An 18,907-nucleotide genomic window follows, 5' to 3' on the forward strand; every position below is an offset into this window, starting at 1 on the left:
ATGCCAGTACTGGGTGCATGGTGCTGGTGCAGGGTGCCAGTACCGGATGCCACTATTGGGTGGCTGGTGCTGGTGCAGGGTGCCAGTACTGGGTGCATAGCACCGGTACTGGATGCCAGTACTGGGTGCATGGAACCGGTACTGGATGCCAGTACTAGGTGCATGGTGCTGGTGCAGGGTGCCAGTACTGGATGCCAGTATTGGGTGGCTGGTGCTGGTGCGGTATGGGAGTACTGGGTGCATAGCACCGGTACCGGATGCCAGTACTGTGACCATGGCACCGGTACTGGATGCCAGTACTGGGTGCATGGTGCTGGTACCGGATGCCAGTACTGGGTGCATGGCGCCGGTACCAGATGCCAGTACTGGGTGCATGGTGCTGGTACTGGATGCCAGTACTGGGTGCGTGGCACTGGTACCGGATGCCAGTACTGGGTGCATGGTGCTGGTACTGGATGCCAGTACTGGGAGCGTGGTGCCGGTGCTGAGTGCATGGTGCCAGTACCGGATGCCAGTATTGGGTGGCTGGTGCTGGTGCGGCATGCCAGTACTGGGTGCATAGCACCGGTACTGGATGCCAGTACTGGGTGCATGGCGCCGGTGCCGGATGCCAGTACTGGGTGCATGGCGCCGGTAGTGGATGCCAGTATTGGGTGCATGGTGCCAGTACTGGATGCCAGTACTGGGTGCATGGCGCTGGTAGTGGATGCCAGTACTGGGTGCGTGGTGCTGGTGCAGGGTGCCAGTACTGGGTGCCAGTATTGGGCGGCTGGTGTTGGTACTGGATGCCAGTACTGGGTGCATGGCGCCGGTACCGGATGCCAGTACTGGGTGCATGGCGCTGGTACTGGATGCCAGTACTGGGTGCGTGGTGCTGGTGCAGGCTGCCAGTACTGGGTGCCAGTATTGGGCGGCTGGTGCTGGTACTGGATGCCAGTACTGGGTGCGTGGTGCTGGTGCAGGCTGCCAGTACTGGGTGCCAGTATTGGGCGGCTGGTGCTGGTACTGGATGCCAGTACTGGGTGCATGGCGCCGGTACCGGATGCCAGTACTGGGTGCGTGGTGCTGGTGCAGGGTGCCAGTACTGGGTGCCAGTATTGGGCGGCTGGTGCTGGTACTGGATGCCAGTACTGGGTGCATGGCGCCGGTACCGGATGCCAGTACTGGGTGCCGGGTGCACGGCACTGGTGCAGGTTGCCAGCACCGGGTCCATGTTGCTGCTACTGGGCGCAATGCAACTGCTACATGTTGCCAGCATTGGGCGCAGGCTTCCAGCACTGGGTGCACGGTTCCAGCGCAGGGTGCACGCAGCAAGTACCGGTGCTGGGTGCCCATACCGGGCGCTGTGCGCGTGTGCGTGTGTGTGTGCGTGTGTGTGTTTTGACGTGAGGAAGTGCCAAAGCTGCAATTGCTTTAGGAAGTCAATCGCAGGGGCCGGGGGACGCGTGCGCAGTGCAGCCGCTCCGCTCCGCTCCGCTCCCGCTGCCTCTCCTTCTCCCTCCGGTGCCCAGCCCGGAGGCAGCGCAGAGGCGGCGGCCGCGGAGTCGGGGGGGGGGTGGGTGGGTGGGTGGGTGGGTTACCGGGGTGGGGGAGACACCGGCGGCCGCGGACGGCGGCAGCAGCGCGGATGCCCGACCCGTGAGTACCCCGCGCCCCGGCCCGGGGCCGCCGCCGCCGCCCGTGGGATGCCACGGGGCGGGGCGGGTTGGCTGGAGTGGGGGGGGGGGGGGACGGGGACGGAGAACGGGGGGACACGGGCCCATCGCCCCCTCCCTCAGCCGGTACCCAACCCAGGCTGCCTCCCCGAGGGCTGCGCTTTGCACGTTGTGGCGTGTGTGTGTGTGTGTGTGTGTGTCCCTTTCCCCCCCCCTTTTCCACGCTCCCTTCTGCGTGTGCCCCCCCGCCCCGGGCATCCTCCCTTTGACACGTTTCTCCCCCCCCCCCGGTTCCTCTTCCCGGCCACGCACCGAGCACCGTGGAGCGCCGGGGTTGATGGCGAGGTCGGGCTGTGTGTGTGTGTCTGTCTGTCCGTCCGGCTGCTGCCTGTCACCGGCCCCATGTGCGAGGGCTGGGGGTTGGGGGGGGTGGGGGTGTGGAGGGCAGAGGGATGCTCCGTGGGGACCCGCGGGGGTGGGGGGGACCCCGAGCAGCGAGCAGGGAGGGGGCCCTCCCCGCCGCATCACCCCGGGGGAGGGCAGGGCTCCTGCCAGGAGAAGGAGGAGGAGGATGGAGGAGGAAGGAGGGGGGCACCCTCCAGCCGCAGGGCCGGCTGCACCGGGGTTTGCCCAGCCCGGGGAGGGGGGGGAGCTTGCAGGGAGGATCTCCCCCCATCCTCAGCCCAGGGCTACCCCGGCCCTTGCTGCACCCACAGGTGGGTGCCAGGGCGGTGCTGGAGCATCCACGCAGCAGCTTGGCCAGGCAGGCTCCCTTTCCATGCGGCTCCCTGTACCCCTGATGCAGAAGGGTGCCATGCCTTGTCACACAGAGCAGTAGCCATCGGGAGCCCTGAGCCGGCCGGCCAGGGCAGCGGGAAGCGACCGAGGTTCGGGGAGGTTGGCTGAGGTCAGGGCGACAGCGGGCTCCGGTCCCCGATGGGTCCTCCAGCAGCGGCGTGGCCAAAATGTTGGGTAGAGGGACTTGGCTCGATGGTGTCTGGGACGCGGCTTTCCCTCATAGGGATGTGACATCCGACCGTCGCCCAACACGAGCCCGTCGTGTGGGACAGCGTCGCGGGATGCCGCGACTCGGCGTCGCGTCCCTGCGTCCGAGGGATGGAGAGGGCCAGGCGCGGCCATCGGAGCTGCTCCGCGTGTGGATCGCGGCACGTCTCTGGGCACGGAGAGGTTCCCCCGGGAACCTCCCTCTCCCCGCCGCTTCCATGAGGCTGCTCTGGCGCAGATCCATGGCCTTATTTAAGAAACTAAACAAAAAGTGTTAAGTGAGTGGGAGGGATTTCCCTGCTGCGAGGGGAGTTCATTCCCCTCTGGATGCGTCTCCACCATCCCCGTCGATAGCGACGCTCGTCCCGTGTCACGCTGGATGAGCGGAGATCGTGGTGTTTGCTGGCCTGGTGCATATCGTTTTCTTTGGGAAAACGGGTCGCCCCAGTGGGCACATATTTCAGAATATCTCCCAAGGGAGAGCGCCACATCAGATTTCCCTACAAGGATTTTAGCTCCTCCGCGTCAGCCCTTCCCCACAAATGACTCAAGCCGCTAATCAAAATACAGTCGTGTTCTTCAGCAATTAAACAAACTCCACCTCATAAGATTATAGTGGAGAAGCAGGAATTTAGTGACACGAATATATCTCAATCAGGGTGCGGGTGCCCATTTTGGTATTGTTATTAAAAAAAAGAAGGAACTGAAGGCAGATAATCAGATAACGCAACTCAAACCCAGAGAGGGTAAGGGAGAAAAATACCTTGGCAGAGTAATTAATGCTGAGACTGCCTGAGGTGCGGGAGCAGCACATCTCTGCCGCCTCCCCAAGTGCATCCTCTCCCGTCTCTGCTTATCTTTGGTTGTAGTCTCACTTTTAGGCTGGACTTGGGCTACAGCATCTTGAGTTTCAGCTGGGCTCGTGCAAAGGGGGTGGGTGAGCTCAGGGCTCGGGGCTCTTCCCTGCGAGCAACAGGTCCGGAGTGGCAAAGTGGCCGCCGCGCCACTCCTCGACCTCTGCAGAGCGTGAGCTCAACCTGCCGTGGCTTTTCCTCTTTTTTTCCAAATTTTTATCCTCTGGATAAAATTATTTTGGAAAGTCAGCTCAAGAGGAGGTTAAGAGCCACGCTCGGTGCCGGCGCCGCTCCTTAGCCATCCCGCGGGGTGCCCTGCCTTTCCCTTCCAGCTCCTCCTGCTCCTGGGGCCGGTTTCTTGTACCAACCCCCTGGCCGTGCCCGAGCACCCCAAAAGCAGAGCAGCCGCGGCAGAGGGAGGCCGGCAGGCATCGCCGCCTTTGTGCCGCCGTGCCACGCGCTCTCGGGGTTCGGCGCTTCGGGCTCTTGCCTGGAATAACAGCGCCTTCCGGGTGAGCTGGTGCCCACGGCCTTCGCCGAGACTTCCTATTACTCAGTTCCTTATTCGTCTCTGCACATCTCTATGCATTTCCATTACAAAAGCTCTTCAGAGCAGGGTGGATCTAAGCCAGTTGTTTATATGCATTATTTCATAGCTACCTCTTAATTCAGGGGGAAGAAAAAGGTACTGGACTTTAGCACCAGTTATTTTCATCCCCCAACGTGTTACAACATCGTTTTCGCCCGTGGAGGGGACAGGGTGGGGGAAGAGCGTCCGATATCTTCTGTGGTGTAAGAGGGAAGAAATTGAACTCGGCGGCTCACAGGGACTCCAACATCCCTGTCGCAGCCTGGGAAGCTGCTCTGCGGTGGCCACCGCTGCCCCTCCTTCAGCCGGCTCAGGGAATGGGCATCCAGCCCCACAAGCATCTCCCTTTTCATACCGTCCCGCACCCAGCACTGCATGAGCTTCCTCCAGCTCGTTTCCATCAGTACTGGGCTTGGCCAGCCCATTTCTTTCCCCAGCTGCTCTGCCACAGCTCGCCCCATGCAGCACAGGGAGGGTGACCTGCACAAAGTCCCGAATCCGTATTGCAGCGGCCATGCAACGGTAGCATTGAGCTGCAGCATTGCTTGCAGCAAATAACTCCACCAGCTGGCTCTTCCCACCACACCCACGGGTTTCAGGACACCCATAACTTTTTTTAGGGATCAGATGCCTTAAATCCAGCTGTGCATGCGCTGCAGGAGCTGCCGGCTCGGTGCCTTGCTGGGGGTGGGCTGTGGCCGTTCCAGTCCAAAAGTTGCGGGGTGAGTCCGTCCCCTGGCCGGGTGCTGCATGGGACCTGGGGATGCGGGAATGGGTGGCTTGGGGGTAAAACTACAGTGAAGGCAAAATCCTGGCTTTTGCTGGATCCAGACCGCTGTGTAAAACAAAGCAGCAACCCCTGAGTTTTGATCGACCCTTCGCCCTTCTCTGAAAGCGCTCTCTGGGAGCACAGAGAATTATTTTATTTCTATTATTTTTGGCTGGAAATCCACTGAGTTCCTTCTTTGGCAGGGACCGGTGGCAGAGACCTCCCGCCTGTGACTTCCCCCCTCCCTGGCCGCTGGGATGGGCACGGAGGGTGATGCTGCAGCCCACCCCATCGGCTCCTCCGGATCCGTGGGACCTTGGCTGCCCCAGATGAATTTACCAGGAGAGGTGGGAGCGCTCTGCCGCTCACCCGTCCTGCAAAACCTCCTGCCTTTGGCCGTTTTGTGGAAGCAGAGATTTAACCAGGGGGAGGGTGGAGCAGCAAGCAACAACAAAGTCCTTTGGGGTTCAGCTTTAACATTCATCTTAGACATGGAAAAAAGGGGGTTTCCTGACAGCAGGAAAATGCATGGTAGAGTTTTATAACAAGCTGCCCTTCCAGTTCTCTAACCGCTTGGAAACAGCCTCAGTTGACCTTTTGAGGGCTCTTTGCTCAGACTGTGAAGATCCGCGGGGTTTGGGGGCCCAGCTTTGCCACGCTCCAGACTTGCTTGTCAGCACTTGCCTGCTCCGGAGGCAGAAAGGCCGCGGAGGCTCTGGGGCAGCAACAGGCACAGGGAGAGCGGAGCCCCCGGTGTCCCTGCGCATGGCCGTGGCTCTGGGTGCAGGGAACAGGCTGTGGGTGCACTGGCAGCCCGCTCCGGGAGCTGGATTTACTGCTCGTTCAGTATTGAGGGGGTTGGGGAGCCAGCAAAAGGGTTTGGGGTTAAGGGTTTGGGTTTTCCAATTGCTTCCCCTCCTGCAGGCATGAACCCACCCAGGGCTTAAGTAGTTTCCTCTGACAGAAGGCAAATGCCCAAGCAGCGTTTCAGTGCAAAGGGCAGGAGAAGAGCAAACAGGTACATATTGGCATTAGCGGGCAGGAACCCCGGAAAAGGAAGGGAGAGCTTCAAGCTAGCCTTGGAAAACAAGAAAAAACAAGGAAAGATGTTGCCTGCAAGCCTGGCGTGGGTTTCACCACGAGGAGAGAGCTCGCAAAGGGGGTTTAGAGCCAGGGAAATGTATTGCCGTGACAGTGGTGGCAGGCGAGCTCCTGTGTCCTCCGATGGTGCAGCTGAGCCCTGCAGCGTCCCGGGGGCTCGGCAAAGGACATCACCACGGCCTGTCACATCGGGGTTCTCGCTGAGATCCCCAGTGAGGCCCACGACCACGATCTGAGCCCAGAATGCCTGCGACAGGCATCCACCCATGGCCAGGCTCCTGCCGCCCCAGCCATCTCCCACAGCCCTGTCCGGGCAGCAGCGTGCCCGGCCGGAGCGGGATGGAGCGGGATGCAGCGGTTGTGGCTGGCTGGCACTGTCCCGGGGCTGGTGGCCACCTCTGTGCCACAGGGGCCACGCAGGGTGACAGCGTTTCCTTCCTCCCCCCTGCTGCCAGCTCCTCCCCAGCGATGGCTGAGCCGAACCCCACCGTCTTTCTTCCCCTTTGGTCGGGTTTTAAATAACTGGCACGGCTGGTCTCGGAGGACACGAGTTGCTTGTCACAGCTGGGGCAGGGCAGAGCATCACCACTGCCCCGGCGCCTGTGAGGCTGTGGTGACCACAGCACAGGGATCACCTATGTCCCTTGAGATGCTCCGGAGCTGGGAAAGGGTATTGGGTCACCAAATCCCCCTTGCCCTGGGTATTTGCCTGCAGGACGATCTCCTGGGGAACTCCGGCAGTGCGTCGCTGTTTTAACATAGGACCAAAGTCTGATGCGGGAGGAAGTTTTTCTTACTGGTACAAGCAACAGCTTGCCTCTGCGAGCTCTGGTCCAGGGACCCGTGGTGGCACTGGCTCTGGAGCCTGGGGGACATCACAGCTCTGGGTGCTCACCAGCGAGATGTGACATGTGCCTGAAGCCAGACCTCAAAAAAACATCCATCAGGACCGGCAGCGTGCAGGCAGCGGGGCCCACAGCTGTCCGGGTGAATAAAAAGCTGCGGGCAAGTATCCCCAAGGGTACAGAGTTTTGGGGTGGTCCCCCTTGTCCCCAGCCATCGTGGTGGTGTAACCCCAGCCCGGCCGGTCCCACCGCTGGTTGAGCCGGCTGCCGGGCTCGGCCCTGCCCTGCCCACATCAATGCCACACGGGGCCACGTTTTGGGCAGGGAGCGTGGCTGGAGAGCAGGGCCAGACCTGTCCTCGGTGCAGCCAGTCCCACCTCCTGCCCGTGCCGGCGCAGGCTCCCAAATCTCCTCTCTGTGCCCGGCCAGCCGTTCCCGTGCTGGCGCGGGTCTCCGGATGCAGCCGGCGGGGTTTGGTCTCGTGCCGGGGCTGGGGAGAAAAATCGCCCATCAGCCACGTCGGGGAGCGCTCGGAGCCACGGTAAGCGACCCCTTTGATCCAGCGTTTCCCCGTGAGGCAGGGTCCCTCCTTTTCATCCCGATCCTGGCTTGATTCTCTGTCTGGTTCCTCATTTCCTCGGAAAGGGCAATTCCTCGCATCCTCCTAGCATCCCTATACCCCAAATTGCCACTGAGGCCCCCTCCTCTGCCCTGTGGTCCCCAGAGGGGGACACGGTGCTGCCTGCACTGGCGTGTGCTGGGATAGGGACGAGGAGGTCCTGGGCTGGAAGCACCCCATGGACAAGGAGCACCCTGCCACCCATCTGGCTGAGCTCTTACCCCGGCCATGCCGATGCCCTATCCCTCCTTTTCCTCTTCCCTTCCGTCAGCCGCTGGGCTCTGTCCGTGTGGTGTAGCCCCTGCTGAGTATCGATTACCGTGATCTTTCTTGTCCTTTCCCATGGATCATTACCAAACGCCTTAAAAACGCCACGATACCTCTACTAATAGAAACATAATTGTCAGGGCTTGCCTTATTAAATCCCCCAGCTGATTGTCGTGGGTGCTATTTTTACGCTATGAAACTATTAACTGCATTTCAGTGCAAGAGCCGGGGCCGGAGGGGCGGGTGCCGGCAGTGCTGCGCCCACCGTGCCACCCGGCAGCCCGCGGTGGCCGTGCCGGGACAGAGCCGCGGGTCTGCTCGCCTCTTTCCAGCAGGTGCTGGAGAGGTTCATGTGGTCCTTTCGGGAAGGCTCGCGGTGGGATTTGGCTCGGAGGATGCTCGGTGCAGAAATAGGCCCCGGCTACAGTCGAGGAGAGGTGCAGGGAGCAGAGGATATGGCCGGTCCGGAGAAGGACCCCGGCATCATCCTCATACTGGCAGGAGAGGTGCCCACGGGGCTGTCGGCCCTCACGGTGTGAAGGACCGGGGAGGTGTTGGGACACGCTGCGGCATCTCCCGGTTCCCATCGCCAGGACCTGCTTTTCCAGTCTCGAGGGATGGCAGAAAAATCACGGCCGGGCAAAGGAACTCCCCCAAAGGCATCCGCTCGCCGCCGCCTCCGCCACGTGCGCGGGCACATCTGCCGGCGTTATCAGCAACACGCGCTCGGCGGCGACGCGGCCACGTGAGCATCGCCACCCCCTCGTCCCGGCACGACCCGGGGATCCCGACCCGGCCGGTGCTCAGGACCGCTGACACCTCGATGCCGGTAGTATCGGGGTTAGCCCAACCCTGTCCCCGCAGAGTCGGGAGGCTTGAGCCTCACCTCTTCAGTCTTTTTTTTTAATAGATTGCTAAGGCGGGGTGGAGGCGGGGGGGGGGGGGAAAGCTGGGTCTAAAAATAGCTCCCAAAACTTCCTGTGCCGCTGGCAGGTGGCTGGGGCAGGCTGCGGGGGCGGCCGGCAGCTGTGGGGCTCGGTGACGGTGCCTGCCCACGGGGTAACCCTGGCAGAGGGGGGGGCCGCAGGGTGCCGGCCCCCCCCATCGCCTCCCCGGGCTGCCCGCGGGGCTGGCTCGCGTCTGGTTGCGTTCGGTGGCCGGTTTCAGCCAAATTTGGCAGAGGTCGGAGGTGCTGGGTCCCTCCCGGGAGAAAGGCAGGGAGGAGGCGGGGAAGCTGCAGGCTGGGCTGAACCCTTATTAGACACTAGAGAATCCAGCAGCAGACAGCCAGGGCAGCCGAGATCTGCTCGTACTGATCCAGCGTGGCCGGTCTCGCAGGCGACGGGTGTTTCCCAGCTCCTCCGAGGCACGGAGAGGGGCCGGATCCGGCGCTGCTCCCCACCAAGGCATCGCTGGTGTGTAGCGGGGGGCTCAGCCGTGCCGGCAGCTGGGCTGGGGATGGTGTCTTCACCGGCACCGGGGGGATTTGTGCATCGCCCCCGGCCGAGCAATCCGCACAGGGGTCTGTGATGAGTAGCAAAGCTGCTCTCCAGGTTTTGACCCATAAAATACGAAGGGAAGGTCCCTCCTGGGGTGGAGAGCTCATACCGGGACTGGAGGTGGCCAGAGAATAAAAATATCCTCCGTGTCAGTGGGTGCCCCACGGCCAGCGAGCTGGGGGTGCTGGGGGGTCCTCCGTGGGAGCGTGGCCGCATCCTGGCAGCCTCCAGCTCTCGGAGCTGGCCCTGCCCGGCAGCGGCAAAGGGAATCCTGGAAAACCATCTGGAAAATAAATGAGATTCAGGTGACCAGAGAAACAGAGCCCCGCTGAACGCCCGTGAGGACAGCAGCGATGGTGGGGTGGGTGTTGGCAGAAAAAGGAGCTGCCGAGGAGGAAGGTGACTTTTGGGTGATGGGGGGGGGGGTTCCATCCAGACGGGGTGGAGTTGAGGACGGCGGCGGTGCGACCGCGTTGGTTTTTGGGTGCCGGGGTACGCACTGTTGGAAAGAGAGGAGATAACAGCTCGGCATCCTCCGGGAAGGCGAGGGAAGCGGCTGCGCCGAGTGAGATGCTGGACCGGGCTGATAACGGGCATGTGTCGCAACCGGGCGCCTGGCCCAGCCCCACGGGAGCACGCAGGGGGGTGTCAGCATCCCCACCTCCCTCTTTTTGCCCTTTTCTCCCCCTTTCCACCTGCGGCGAGCCCGTGCAAGCCGGGGGCAGCCGCCGGCAGAGACCACAAACCAGTTTCGGTTGCTGGTGTGGTGCCAGGGCCAGAGCCCCCCTCTGCCCACAGCGGTGCCGAGGGCACGTTTAATCAAGGAAACAGAGGTTGGGCGTCTGATTTCTCTCTCTCTCTCCTTTTTTTTTTTTTTCTGAAGAGGAAAAAAAAACCGAACAACTTTGTTTGTGAGTCACTCTTGGCCGAGGGAGCCGAGCTTCGCTCTGCGCAGCAGGCGGACTGGCACATCCCCGCGTGGCAGGGACGATGCTGCCGGGAGGCACCACGGGAGGCTCTGACTCAGCCCACCCTCAGCCACCGGCCCCCTTCCCTCGTTGCCCACCTCGCTGCCGAGCCGGCACCCTCACCCCACGGGCAGCACCGGAGCCCCGGGGACGCCTGGGGCACGGCGTGGCAGAAAGCACCCTCGCTTCCAAGCGGCTTCAGCTGGGTACCGGGAACCGGCCCGTGCCCACCCTGGGGACGTATCCTGCTCATCACTCCTCGGCAAAGCCCATTCCTTGGCCGTGGGGTTGTTCCAATGCCGGCGTGCCCGGGCTATCTCCGAGATGCCTGGCTGCAGCCGGCATGGGAGGGTCAGTGCCAGTCCTCGTCGGGGAGCCCCGGCTCAGCTGCCCTCGTGCCTGCGGCAGCCGCCGGATCCTGCCGAGGGGTGGGAATCGGGAGGATGATCCGGCTCAGCCACCGGCGGGACTCGCTCTGTCCCACTTCTGCCCCGTCGGGGCGGCCGGCCCCGCCGTGGAGCGGCAAGGAGAGCAGCCGGGCCCTGCCGGGGCTTTCCCAAAAAAGGTCTGAACTCTTCGGTTGAGTTTGCCACTTCCCTTACCACTCCCTTTCCTGTGAGAGGATGTGTTCGGCTGCTTTTCTTTTCTCTTTCTCTCTTCTTTTCTCTCCCATCTCCCTGCCCTCAGACCCGGCGGTCCCGGCGATGCCGCGCACCCCCTGAGCCAGCCGGGGTCACCCTGGCTGGCACCCGCCGCCGCAGCGCGATGGCCAGGCTGCAGGTACGGACACACCGCTGCCGGCTCCCCCCGTGTCTCCCCTCCCCGTGTCCTTCCAGCAGCCACGGCATGGGGTCGGGTGGGCACGCTGGGGGTTCGGCACAGGCTGCGCCGGGGGTGGGCACCGGTTTGTGCCCCGCTTTGCAGAGGAGGGGGTGGCCGGAGGGGGATGCCACGCCGCTCAGGGCATCGTCCCCAGCTGGGTCACTGGGGGAAAGTGGGATGCGTGGAGCGGTGTCATTCCCTGGCCAGTATTTAGCATCGCCTTGGTTTTTTCCCGTGTGGGCACCTCGATGCCACGGCTTCCACCGCAGCTGGCACAGGGCCGTTTTGGTGACTGCTTTGGCCGGGGATAAGCCGGGCACAGGGCGCTTCGCGGGCAGCTGCGTGGGACGGAGCTGACCCAGCGCCCTGGTGCAAGAAGCAGCCAGGTGGATGGAATAGGAGGTTTCCCTTCGAAAGTCATTTTAGGGAGAACTCGTCTTGTCCGGTTGCGTGGGGGGGGTCCCCCTCTCCCGTTTGGGGAGAGGACGGGGCGGTGCCAGGCTCAGCGGGGACGTCACGGCCGCGTGAGCCGGCGCGGTCCGGGGAAACCCAGCACATGGGGACTCCCAGCCCGGGTGCTGCGGGCACCAGGCGATGATGGCAAAAGCTCCCGGGGGGCTCCCGGAGCTCCCGGGGTTGGGGCGAGGGCAACTTTTGGGGCGTTTCTTCTCTCCGCTGGGGAAACGTCCCCTTTTTTGTCATCCTTCCTCTTTTCACGGCCTCACGCACGCACCCTCGCCTTCTCTCCGGCGCTCATAGGCTTCCACCGCCCGCCGGCACTTCCTTATCCGCCGGCCCCGGTGCAGACGGAAACGGCCCCGTGGCACGCGGCCCCCCCGCCAACGTGGTGGGCTGGGGGGCTACGGGCGTGTTTAGGGGTGCACGGGGCTGGGAAACCAGCCCCGCAAATCCAGAGGGTGATGGCATCGCCCTACGGCGCCAATCCGGAGCGCGCCGGCGTTGCCTTTCGGTGCCGTGAGCCGGGGGGGGGGACCCTTCGCTGCCCCCCGCCTCACTTCTCTTTCCCGGCTCCCTTGGCACAGCCCACGCAGCCAAGGTGGGTGCCACAGCACCCAGGATGAGCAGCGAGCCGACCCTGCATCTGGCCGGGTGCTGAGGGCACCCCATGGACGTGGGGAGAGGATGCTCCTTGCTGGGGGATGCCGCTCCATCCCGCCGCCTCTCCGGGGTGTTTTGGCTCAGCCGCTTGCGGGTCTGCTCCGGCCAAGGTCTAGCACCAGCCGCAGAAGCAAAATGCCTGGAAGTCCCCCTGGAGCAATGCCACGCGCTGTCCCCACGTCCCTGTCCCTCACGCGCTCAACATTCCGGGGCCATGGCAGAGCTGGGGCTGCCTTTGCTTTGGGGCGAGCTAGGAGGAAGCAGGGTTTTCCCAGCCTTCAGGTTTTTCCAGCCTTCAGGTTTTCCTCCTGCTCGCCCCGTTTCCCACAACCTCGTCACCGTTTGCTGTAATTAGTGCTGCGGCCCCGCTGGGAGCTGTGCCCGGAGCCTGGCTTCCCCCGTACCACTGTGGGGTTGCAGCCCCCCCAGCAGCACTGGGCACCGTGGGGTGAGCGGGCTCGGAACTGGGATGTCACCCTGGGTGGGCAGGGAGAAAAGCGGGTGCCGGGAGGAGAAGATGGTCGGGCCAGGGAAAGCAAAGGAAAAGGAAAAAAGTGGGGAGGTTAAATGGACCTGAGGGCAGCGCGGTGCAAGAGGGAGCTGAGCCTGCTGCCGAGCCGGGTGACAAGGTCACAGCCGTCCTGCCAGCACTCGGAGCTATAAATAGGGACAATTGGGAGCGAAACACAGACTCTCTCCTTTTTCGTTCCTGCGGGAGCGATGGGAGCCGGCGGGAGGGTTTGCAAGGGCCCAGGCGAGGAGCTGATGGGAAAAGCTGCCAGGCGATGGCCGTGCTGGGGAATTGATGAGACCTGGGGCAGCTCGAGACAGGGATGCTGGGGTCGAGGCGGCCGGGGGCTCTCCCTGCCTGCTGCCCCCCTCTCCCGTTCCTTCCTTCTGGCGGAAGAAGGACCGTGATTGCTGCCCACCGCCCTCGGAGGGGCACAGGGAGGTAGAGCCGGCCGTGACCGCATCCTTACCACCACCTGCATGGAGGTGGGTGCTCAGCACCCAGCACCGCTTCTGCCCAGGAGCATCCCTGCCGGCGGTGGGCAGGGCACGGGGAGATTATCCTGCAGCAACGGTGCAGAGCGCCGGACTCGGCCAACGCTTGGCACGGGGTGAATTTTGGTTCAGTGCTGGGAGCTGTGAAAACTACCCCCCCACACACACACACACCCCGTTTCCTTCCACTCACATGATGCCGTGGAGCGGCTCCGACTTCCCCATCCTGGCCCTGAACACGCCGGGGGGGGGGATCCGGCTTTGCTTCCCCATGGCACGGGGTATGGCCGGGGGTGCACGAGGCTGGCGCTGACCCCCACAACCTGCCTGACCCCACTGGTGTCTGTGGGGCTCGGTAGCACTGCCAAAGCGTGGGAAAGGGGGTCCCGGGCGAAGCGTGGGGCTGGCAGAGCCTCTGCAGCCGTGTTTCCCCTCCTCCTTTCCTTCTCGCTTCCTTTTCTTGCACGTTTTTCTGTCTGCCTGCCATGCCCCAGCTTGCCACCTGCAAAAGGGCTTTCCCCAGCATGGAGCAGCCCCCTCCCCAAACCGCTGGAAGCCGGCGGGGGGGGGGTCCCTCTGCGAAGGTAACTTCGTGCTGCTCCTCTCTCTCCCCGCAGGCTCCGTCCAGGAGGCGGCAGGGACGTTAGCCGGGGGGTCTCGGCGGCACGGCTCACCCGCGGACTGGGAGGAGCGGAGAGCAGCAGAAGAGCCCCCGAAGCACGACCCAACCCCGTCCACCGTGTATGAGGCTGGGACGCAGGTGAGGCGGTGACCAGCTCAAGGCTGGCCGGTGGCCGGGACGGCAAGCGGGAGCCAAAACTAAATCCCAGCAAGTCACTGCACGGGGGTCCCTCGTTTCCCTCGGGCTGCTCGCGCTTGGTGGGAGATAATCGTTCGCTCACCCGCTCCCTGCCCTCCTGCTTTTCAGTACGCAGGACCCGCGTCCGCAGAGACACCCCTTCCGATGTCCCGGCATGAGACTTCTCCGACAACGGTGCAACCCGCCAGCAACCACCGCCCCAACGCCTGCTGCTTCTGCTGGTGCTGCTGCTGCAGTTGCTCGTGGTACGTCCCACCGCCCACCCCGGCCCGAGGGTCCCACGGGGCGGCGAGCATCGCCCACCCAATATCGTCGTTTGACATTCAAGGGTCCCGTAAGCAGGGGAGGCGTGAGAGTCGCCCGCGTGTTGCTGGGTCGCTCCGTGCTTTCTGCGGCACCAAGCGCTTGGATACGGCTGCTGCCGGAGCAGGCGGATGGGGTTCCCGAGGGAGATGGGGGTCCCACAGCAGCCCCCCACCCCTGGGTGCTCTGCAGCCCTTTGGTGCGGCTCGCGGTGCCCGCAGGCAGTGGGTGCGGGAGGGCGGCTGGGATGGAACCAGTCCCGCTCACCGAGCCGAGCCTCCGGGCCGCTCGTGTGCTTGGGTTGGGTTGGGAATTGAGAGCGAATTGGGTGCTGTGGTTAGAAAAGGTGTAAATGGTGTTTTGGAGCAGATGGGCATCGGCGGTGCCACGGTGTGTTGCTCTCCCCCCGACGCGGAGCCTGGTGAGCCCGAGCCTCACCTCGCTGCACCGTGACTCCTGCCCGTCGGCCAAATCTTTTAAAATATATAGAGCAGAAAGCAGCACCGGGAACGCCGCTGCACTAACGGCTCTCCCGGGGCTGGATGTCCCCAGCCCGGCTGCGCGGGGGAAGCCGCAGGCAGCGCCGGCGGCACGGCGCGGCGCTGAGCCGAGCTGCCCAACCTCTGCCTCCCCAGCCCACCCTCCCGGGGCACCCGGCTGTGCCCGGGCAGGGTGACGAGGCCGGGCAGCGGGACCCCTGGGTGCAGCACTGTGCAGGCAGGAGGATTTTGCTGCCTGTTTCAGGCAGGTCGGGTCAGGAGGAGAGCTAGGTTTCCTTGCTCCGCGTCACGCTGCCTTCTCGCAGCTCCAGTGTGCTGCCCGAAGTGGACCCCCCTCGTCCGTGGGAGCCCCCCCAGGTAGCTCTGCCTTGGAGCAGCAGAGTCTGGCCCTGGCCTCCCAGTGCTGCCCAAAGCCAAGGACATAAGCAGCCGCTTGCCTGCAGCTGCATCTCCCATCCTCTCCGAGGATCCCCAGCTCCTTATTCTCAGATAGCCCAGATTTTGGAGAGCCCGTCTGCTCTTCTCCATCCTCAGCGTCAGTCCTTCCTGAGATTGGTGACGGCTTCGGGCTTTGCAGCAGCTTTGGGCTTTACAGCCGCCGACAGTGCTGAGCTTGGGGGAGCTACAAACCGCGGAGCCGAGCCCCGTGCAAACACGCGGTACATCCCCAGCACCCATGTCAGCCCCGTGCAAACCCTTGGTGCATCCCCAGCACCCATGTCAGCCCCGTGCAAACCCATGGCACGTCCCCAGCACTGATGCATCGGCCCCATGCAAACCCCCGCTGTGTTCTTCGGGCCCCATCTCACCTGATTCCATCTCTTTTTCTTGCATTTGCAAGGCTGCGAGGGTGGCGATTGGCTTCCCTCCCAGCCTGCCCTGAACATCTTCCTCCCAGGCACTGCCCAGGGCTCGGTGGCATTTGGTCGTGGGCAGGATGACCCTTCCCTGTGTCCCTCCTCCATCTCTGCAAGAGGCCATGAGCAGAGACAGGGCAGAAATCCCTCCAGTATCCCGCTCCCGGAGCAAGCAGTGGCCGGTGCCAACCATTTTTGGGGCTCAAGCGTGCCAGGCAGCGAGCACCAGGGCCGGCGTGGGCAGGGACATGCCTGCAGTTTTTCTCCACCCTTGCTGCCAGGGGAGAAGTTTGCACATTTAATCTTGTGCGAGCGGCGAGGGACGGTGTCGCAAGCAGGAAGCGCTGTGGTCAGTGCTGGGCACCGAAATTCGAGGGAAGTTGGCTGGAGGCCGCTCTCCCCTTGCACCACCGGCACCCCTGGGGGTAAAGGATGGGGGGGACACACAGGGGGTGCTGGCACCCCCAAGCCCCGGCACCTCCATCCCGCGCTCGGCCTCTGGGCTGGACCGGTGCTGGGGTGTCCCGGGGGGTGCAGGGTCCGGCACTTCGCTTTTCTCCATCTATCCTGGCCACCGGCTTCTTTGGCAAGCTGGGGCCAGCACCGGCTGGAGACCGGGATAACCAGGCACAGGATCTGAGCAGACCGCGGTGCTGAGCTCCGATGGCTGCAGCCGTGGACCCCGCAACTGCCCCCATTTATTTATTTATTGGTGTTTATTCGTGGCGGTTCATGACGGCTTTGCCGTGGGCCAAGCCGGCACTGACCTCTGCCGGCTACAGCCGCCCGGCCCCGCGGCTGCTCCGGCTCCAGCTTGGTCCTGGCACACGTCCCGGTGGAGCGGGTCCAGGGCCACGGCAGTGCCGGAGCGCAGGAAACTCCCTTGCACGATGATGGCAAAAATTGCACAAGGGAGCCGGGGTGCTGCCCGCACAGTGGGTGCTGGGGCGGGCAGGGTGTTTGGGAGGATCTTGGCAGGGACGGGGCGGGGGGATGCTGGTGCCCACAGAGGAGATTTGGTGGCCAGGGCCAGTTGGGGGGGTCAAGGTGGGGGTCTGGGTGCATCCCCAACGCCCCTGACTACCTTTCCATCTCCCCGTTAGGAACGAGGACCGGGAGCGAGCATGGAGGGCGTCCCGGGAGACCAAACTGGAGACCATCCCAAACTGTGAAGCGTGGTGAGTGCAGGGGCAGTACCTGGGGGGGTCGGGGGGGGGGGGGGGACTGGCATTGCACAGCACAGCACATCACTGTCCCCGCTGCCACCCTCCGTGGCACCCAGCCCCGCATCCTGCCTGCTGGTGCACACACGGGGAGTGGGATCGGGGCACCAGGACTTGGGGGTTCCCAGTGTCGCTTCCAGCAGCATGTCCCTGGTTCCCACTGAGAAACAGGGAGCCCGGAGCCACGGGCTGCAGCGCTCTGCAATTCTGGCCCTCGGGCCCTTTGCAAAGGGAAACTGAGGCACGCAAGGACCTAAGCAGCTTTCAGGCCGTGTCCCAAAGGCAGAGCCTCATCCTGCAAGCACCCTGTTCTGGGGATGCCCTGCACCGAGCACCCACTCCCTGGGGGACAGGTATGACCCCCCCCTCCCCTCCCACTCACAGCCCAGCTGTGGGTGCTCCTTGCAGTGCCTGGCACAGCAGGATTAGAGGGTCGGACACGCTAATTAGCCACTGATGATGATTGCTCCTGCCCTGCTTTAGCAGGTGGTGGCTATTTGCAGGTAATGGCTATTTGCTGGGGAGCAGCTTCCCTGCCTCCCCCAGCTGTTGGGGATGATGAACCAAGGTCAGTCTCTCCCTGGCCGGATCAGAGCTGCAGCTCCTTTGCAGGAAGGGCTTTTGCTCCCTTTTGGGTTTGTCCAAAGCCGGCACCAAAATACACCTCAGTTTGGGAAATTCAGCTGAAACCAAACCTGTGCTCCAGCCCGGCCAGGCAGAGCCGGGACAGATGCCGTGAGCGAACTCCCAAAGCCTCCGTAATAACCGGAGCCTGAGCAGGAATGAGCACCAGGGATGCGTTCGGGCACAGTCCCTCTGGGATGGGACCAGGGATGAGCACGGCCGAGCCGCTCGGGGAGGGACCACGCAGCGGGGAACCCGCAGCCCTCCCGGGGCTGACCGTAACGCTGTCCCTTTGCCTTCCCCACCGGGATCTGGCAGCGCCAAACCCACTCCGGAGGAGGTGCGCGGCTGGGCACAGTCCTTCGACAAGCTGATGAAGAGCCCGGCGGGACGCAACGTCTTTCGGGAGTTCTTGCGGACTGAGTACAGCGAGGAGAACATGCTCTTCTGGCTAGCGTGCGAGGAGCTCAAAAACGAGTGCAACAAGCACACCATCGACGAGAAGGCCAGGATGATCTACGAGGACTACATCTCCATCCTCTCGCCCAAGGAGGTACGGGGCAGAACGCCTGGGGGGTGGCTCAGGCTAAAATGGGGGGGGGAGATGTTTTTTTAGGGAGACGGCTCTGTCCCAGCTGCAGCTCTGCAGCAATTTGGGGATGGGGTGGGTATTTGGGGATGAGGGGGGTGGGTATTTGGGGAGGAGTTTGGCAGGGTAACGGGTTTGCTTCTTGCTTGTGGACGGTGGAGGGGAAGGCATCCCCAGCCCCCCAAAACCACCCCGGGACGCGGCCGGCAGCGGGACCACGGGCCGGGTTGTGCTGCGGGGCCAAAACCTCACGAGGGCACCAGCGGGCCGAGGAGATGCCGCATCCCAGCTCAGAGCATCCCCCCAAAGTGGGGGCACCCAGGGGGGGAGCACCCCATCCCACCTCCCTCTGCCCAGCAAGGGGACACAGGGAGGACCCAGAGACCTCTCCGCAGCTCTCTCCAAAACACCCTGGCTCTGGTGCACATATACTCCGGGGTGGAACACGCTGTGGTCTCCCCGCATTTGGCCACGCTGATACCCAATTTCCCGAGAGAGCCTGTGCAGGGGTGGGCGCTGGGACTGGGGTTTTGTCATTGGGGATCCCTCAAACCCCCCCTATTTCTCTCCCTGTCACCCAGGTGAGCCTGGACTCTCGGGTGCGGGAGGTCATCAACCGCAAGATGCAGGAGCCGTCCTCGCACACCTTCGACGACGCGCAGCTCCAGATCTACACACTCATGCACAGAGACTCCTACCCTCGCTTCCTGAACTCTGCCATATACAAATCGCTGCTCCAGAGCGTCTCCCGCTCCTCCTCGGAGTCCTAAAGGCACCCGCCGGCCACAGGGACGTCGGCAGGGACGCGGTGGCTGGCGTGGGAAGGGGGGTGGGGGGAAGCTCGGTGCCTCCTTCCCTCTGCCGCCCTCCCTGC

At 63.5% G+C, this 18,907-nt stretch overlaps 1 protein-coding gene across 3 annotated transcripts; it reads left to right on the forward strand.

The window, feature by feature from the left end:
- Window positions 1-1,571: 1,571 nt before the first annotated feature.
- On the forward strand, window positions 1,572-18,907 carry RGS19 (regulator of G protein signaling 19). Of its 3 annotated transcripts, none has more exons than XM_049816458.1 (6): window positions 1,572-1,638; window positions 13,735-13,877; window positions 14,046-14,182; window positions 16,701-16,775; window positions 17,763-17,997; window positions 18,615-18,907. In XM_049816458.1, the coding sequence occupies exons 3-6, from the start codon at window positions 14,082-14,084 to the stop codon at window positions 18,801-18,803; spliced, it is 600 nt and encodes a 199-aa protein (XP_049672415.1). In that variant the 5' UTR covers window positions 1,572-1,638; window positions 13,735-13,877; window positions 14,046-14,081; the 3' UTR covers window positions 18,804-18,907. The 3 variants fall into 3 exon arrangements, 2 of the variants coding, with proteins under 2 accessions (XP_049672415.1, XP_049672414.1); XM_049816457.1 differs by lacking the exon at window positions 1,572-1,638 and adding an exon at window positions 8,653-10,951; XR_007508076.1 differs by lacking the exons at window positions 1,572-1,638; window positions 14,046-14,182; window positions 16,701-16,775; window positions 17,763-17,997; window positions 18,615-18,907 and adding an exon at window positions 2,130-10,951 and having other exon boundaries at window positions 13,735-13,842.

Source organism: Accipiter gentilis, chromosome 14 (assembly GCF_929443795.1).
Source record: "Accipiter gentilis chromosome 14, bAccGen1.1, whole genome shotgun sequence".
Taxonomy (NCBI): Eukaryota; Metazoa; Chordata; class Aves; order Accipitriformes; family Accipitridae; genus Astur; species Astur gentilis.

Coding starts and splice junctions, on each gene's coding strand:
- RGS19 (XM_049816458.1), top strand. CDS start 14,082: ATGTCCCGGCATGAGACTTCTCCGACAACGGTGCAACCCGCCAGCAAC. Junction 14,183..16,700: donor TGCTGCTGCAGTTGCTCGTG/GTACGTCCCACC, acceptor TCTCCCCGTTAG/GAACGAGGACCGGGAGCGAG. Junction 16,776..17,762: donor ATCCCAAACTGTGAAGCGTG/GTGAGTGCAGGG, acceptor GGGATCTGGCAG/CGCCAAACCCACTCCGGAGG.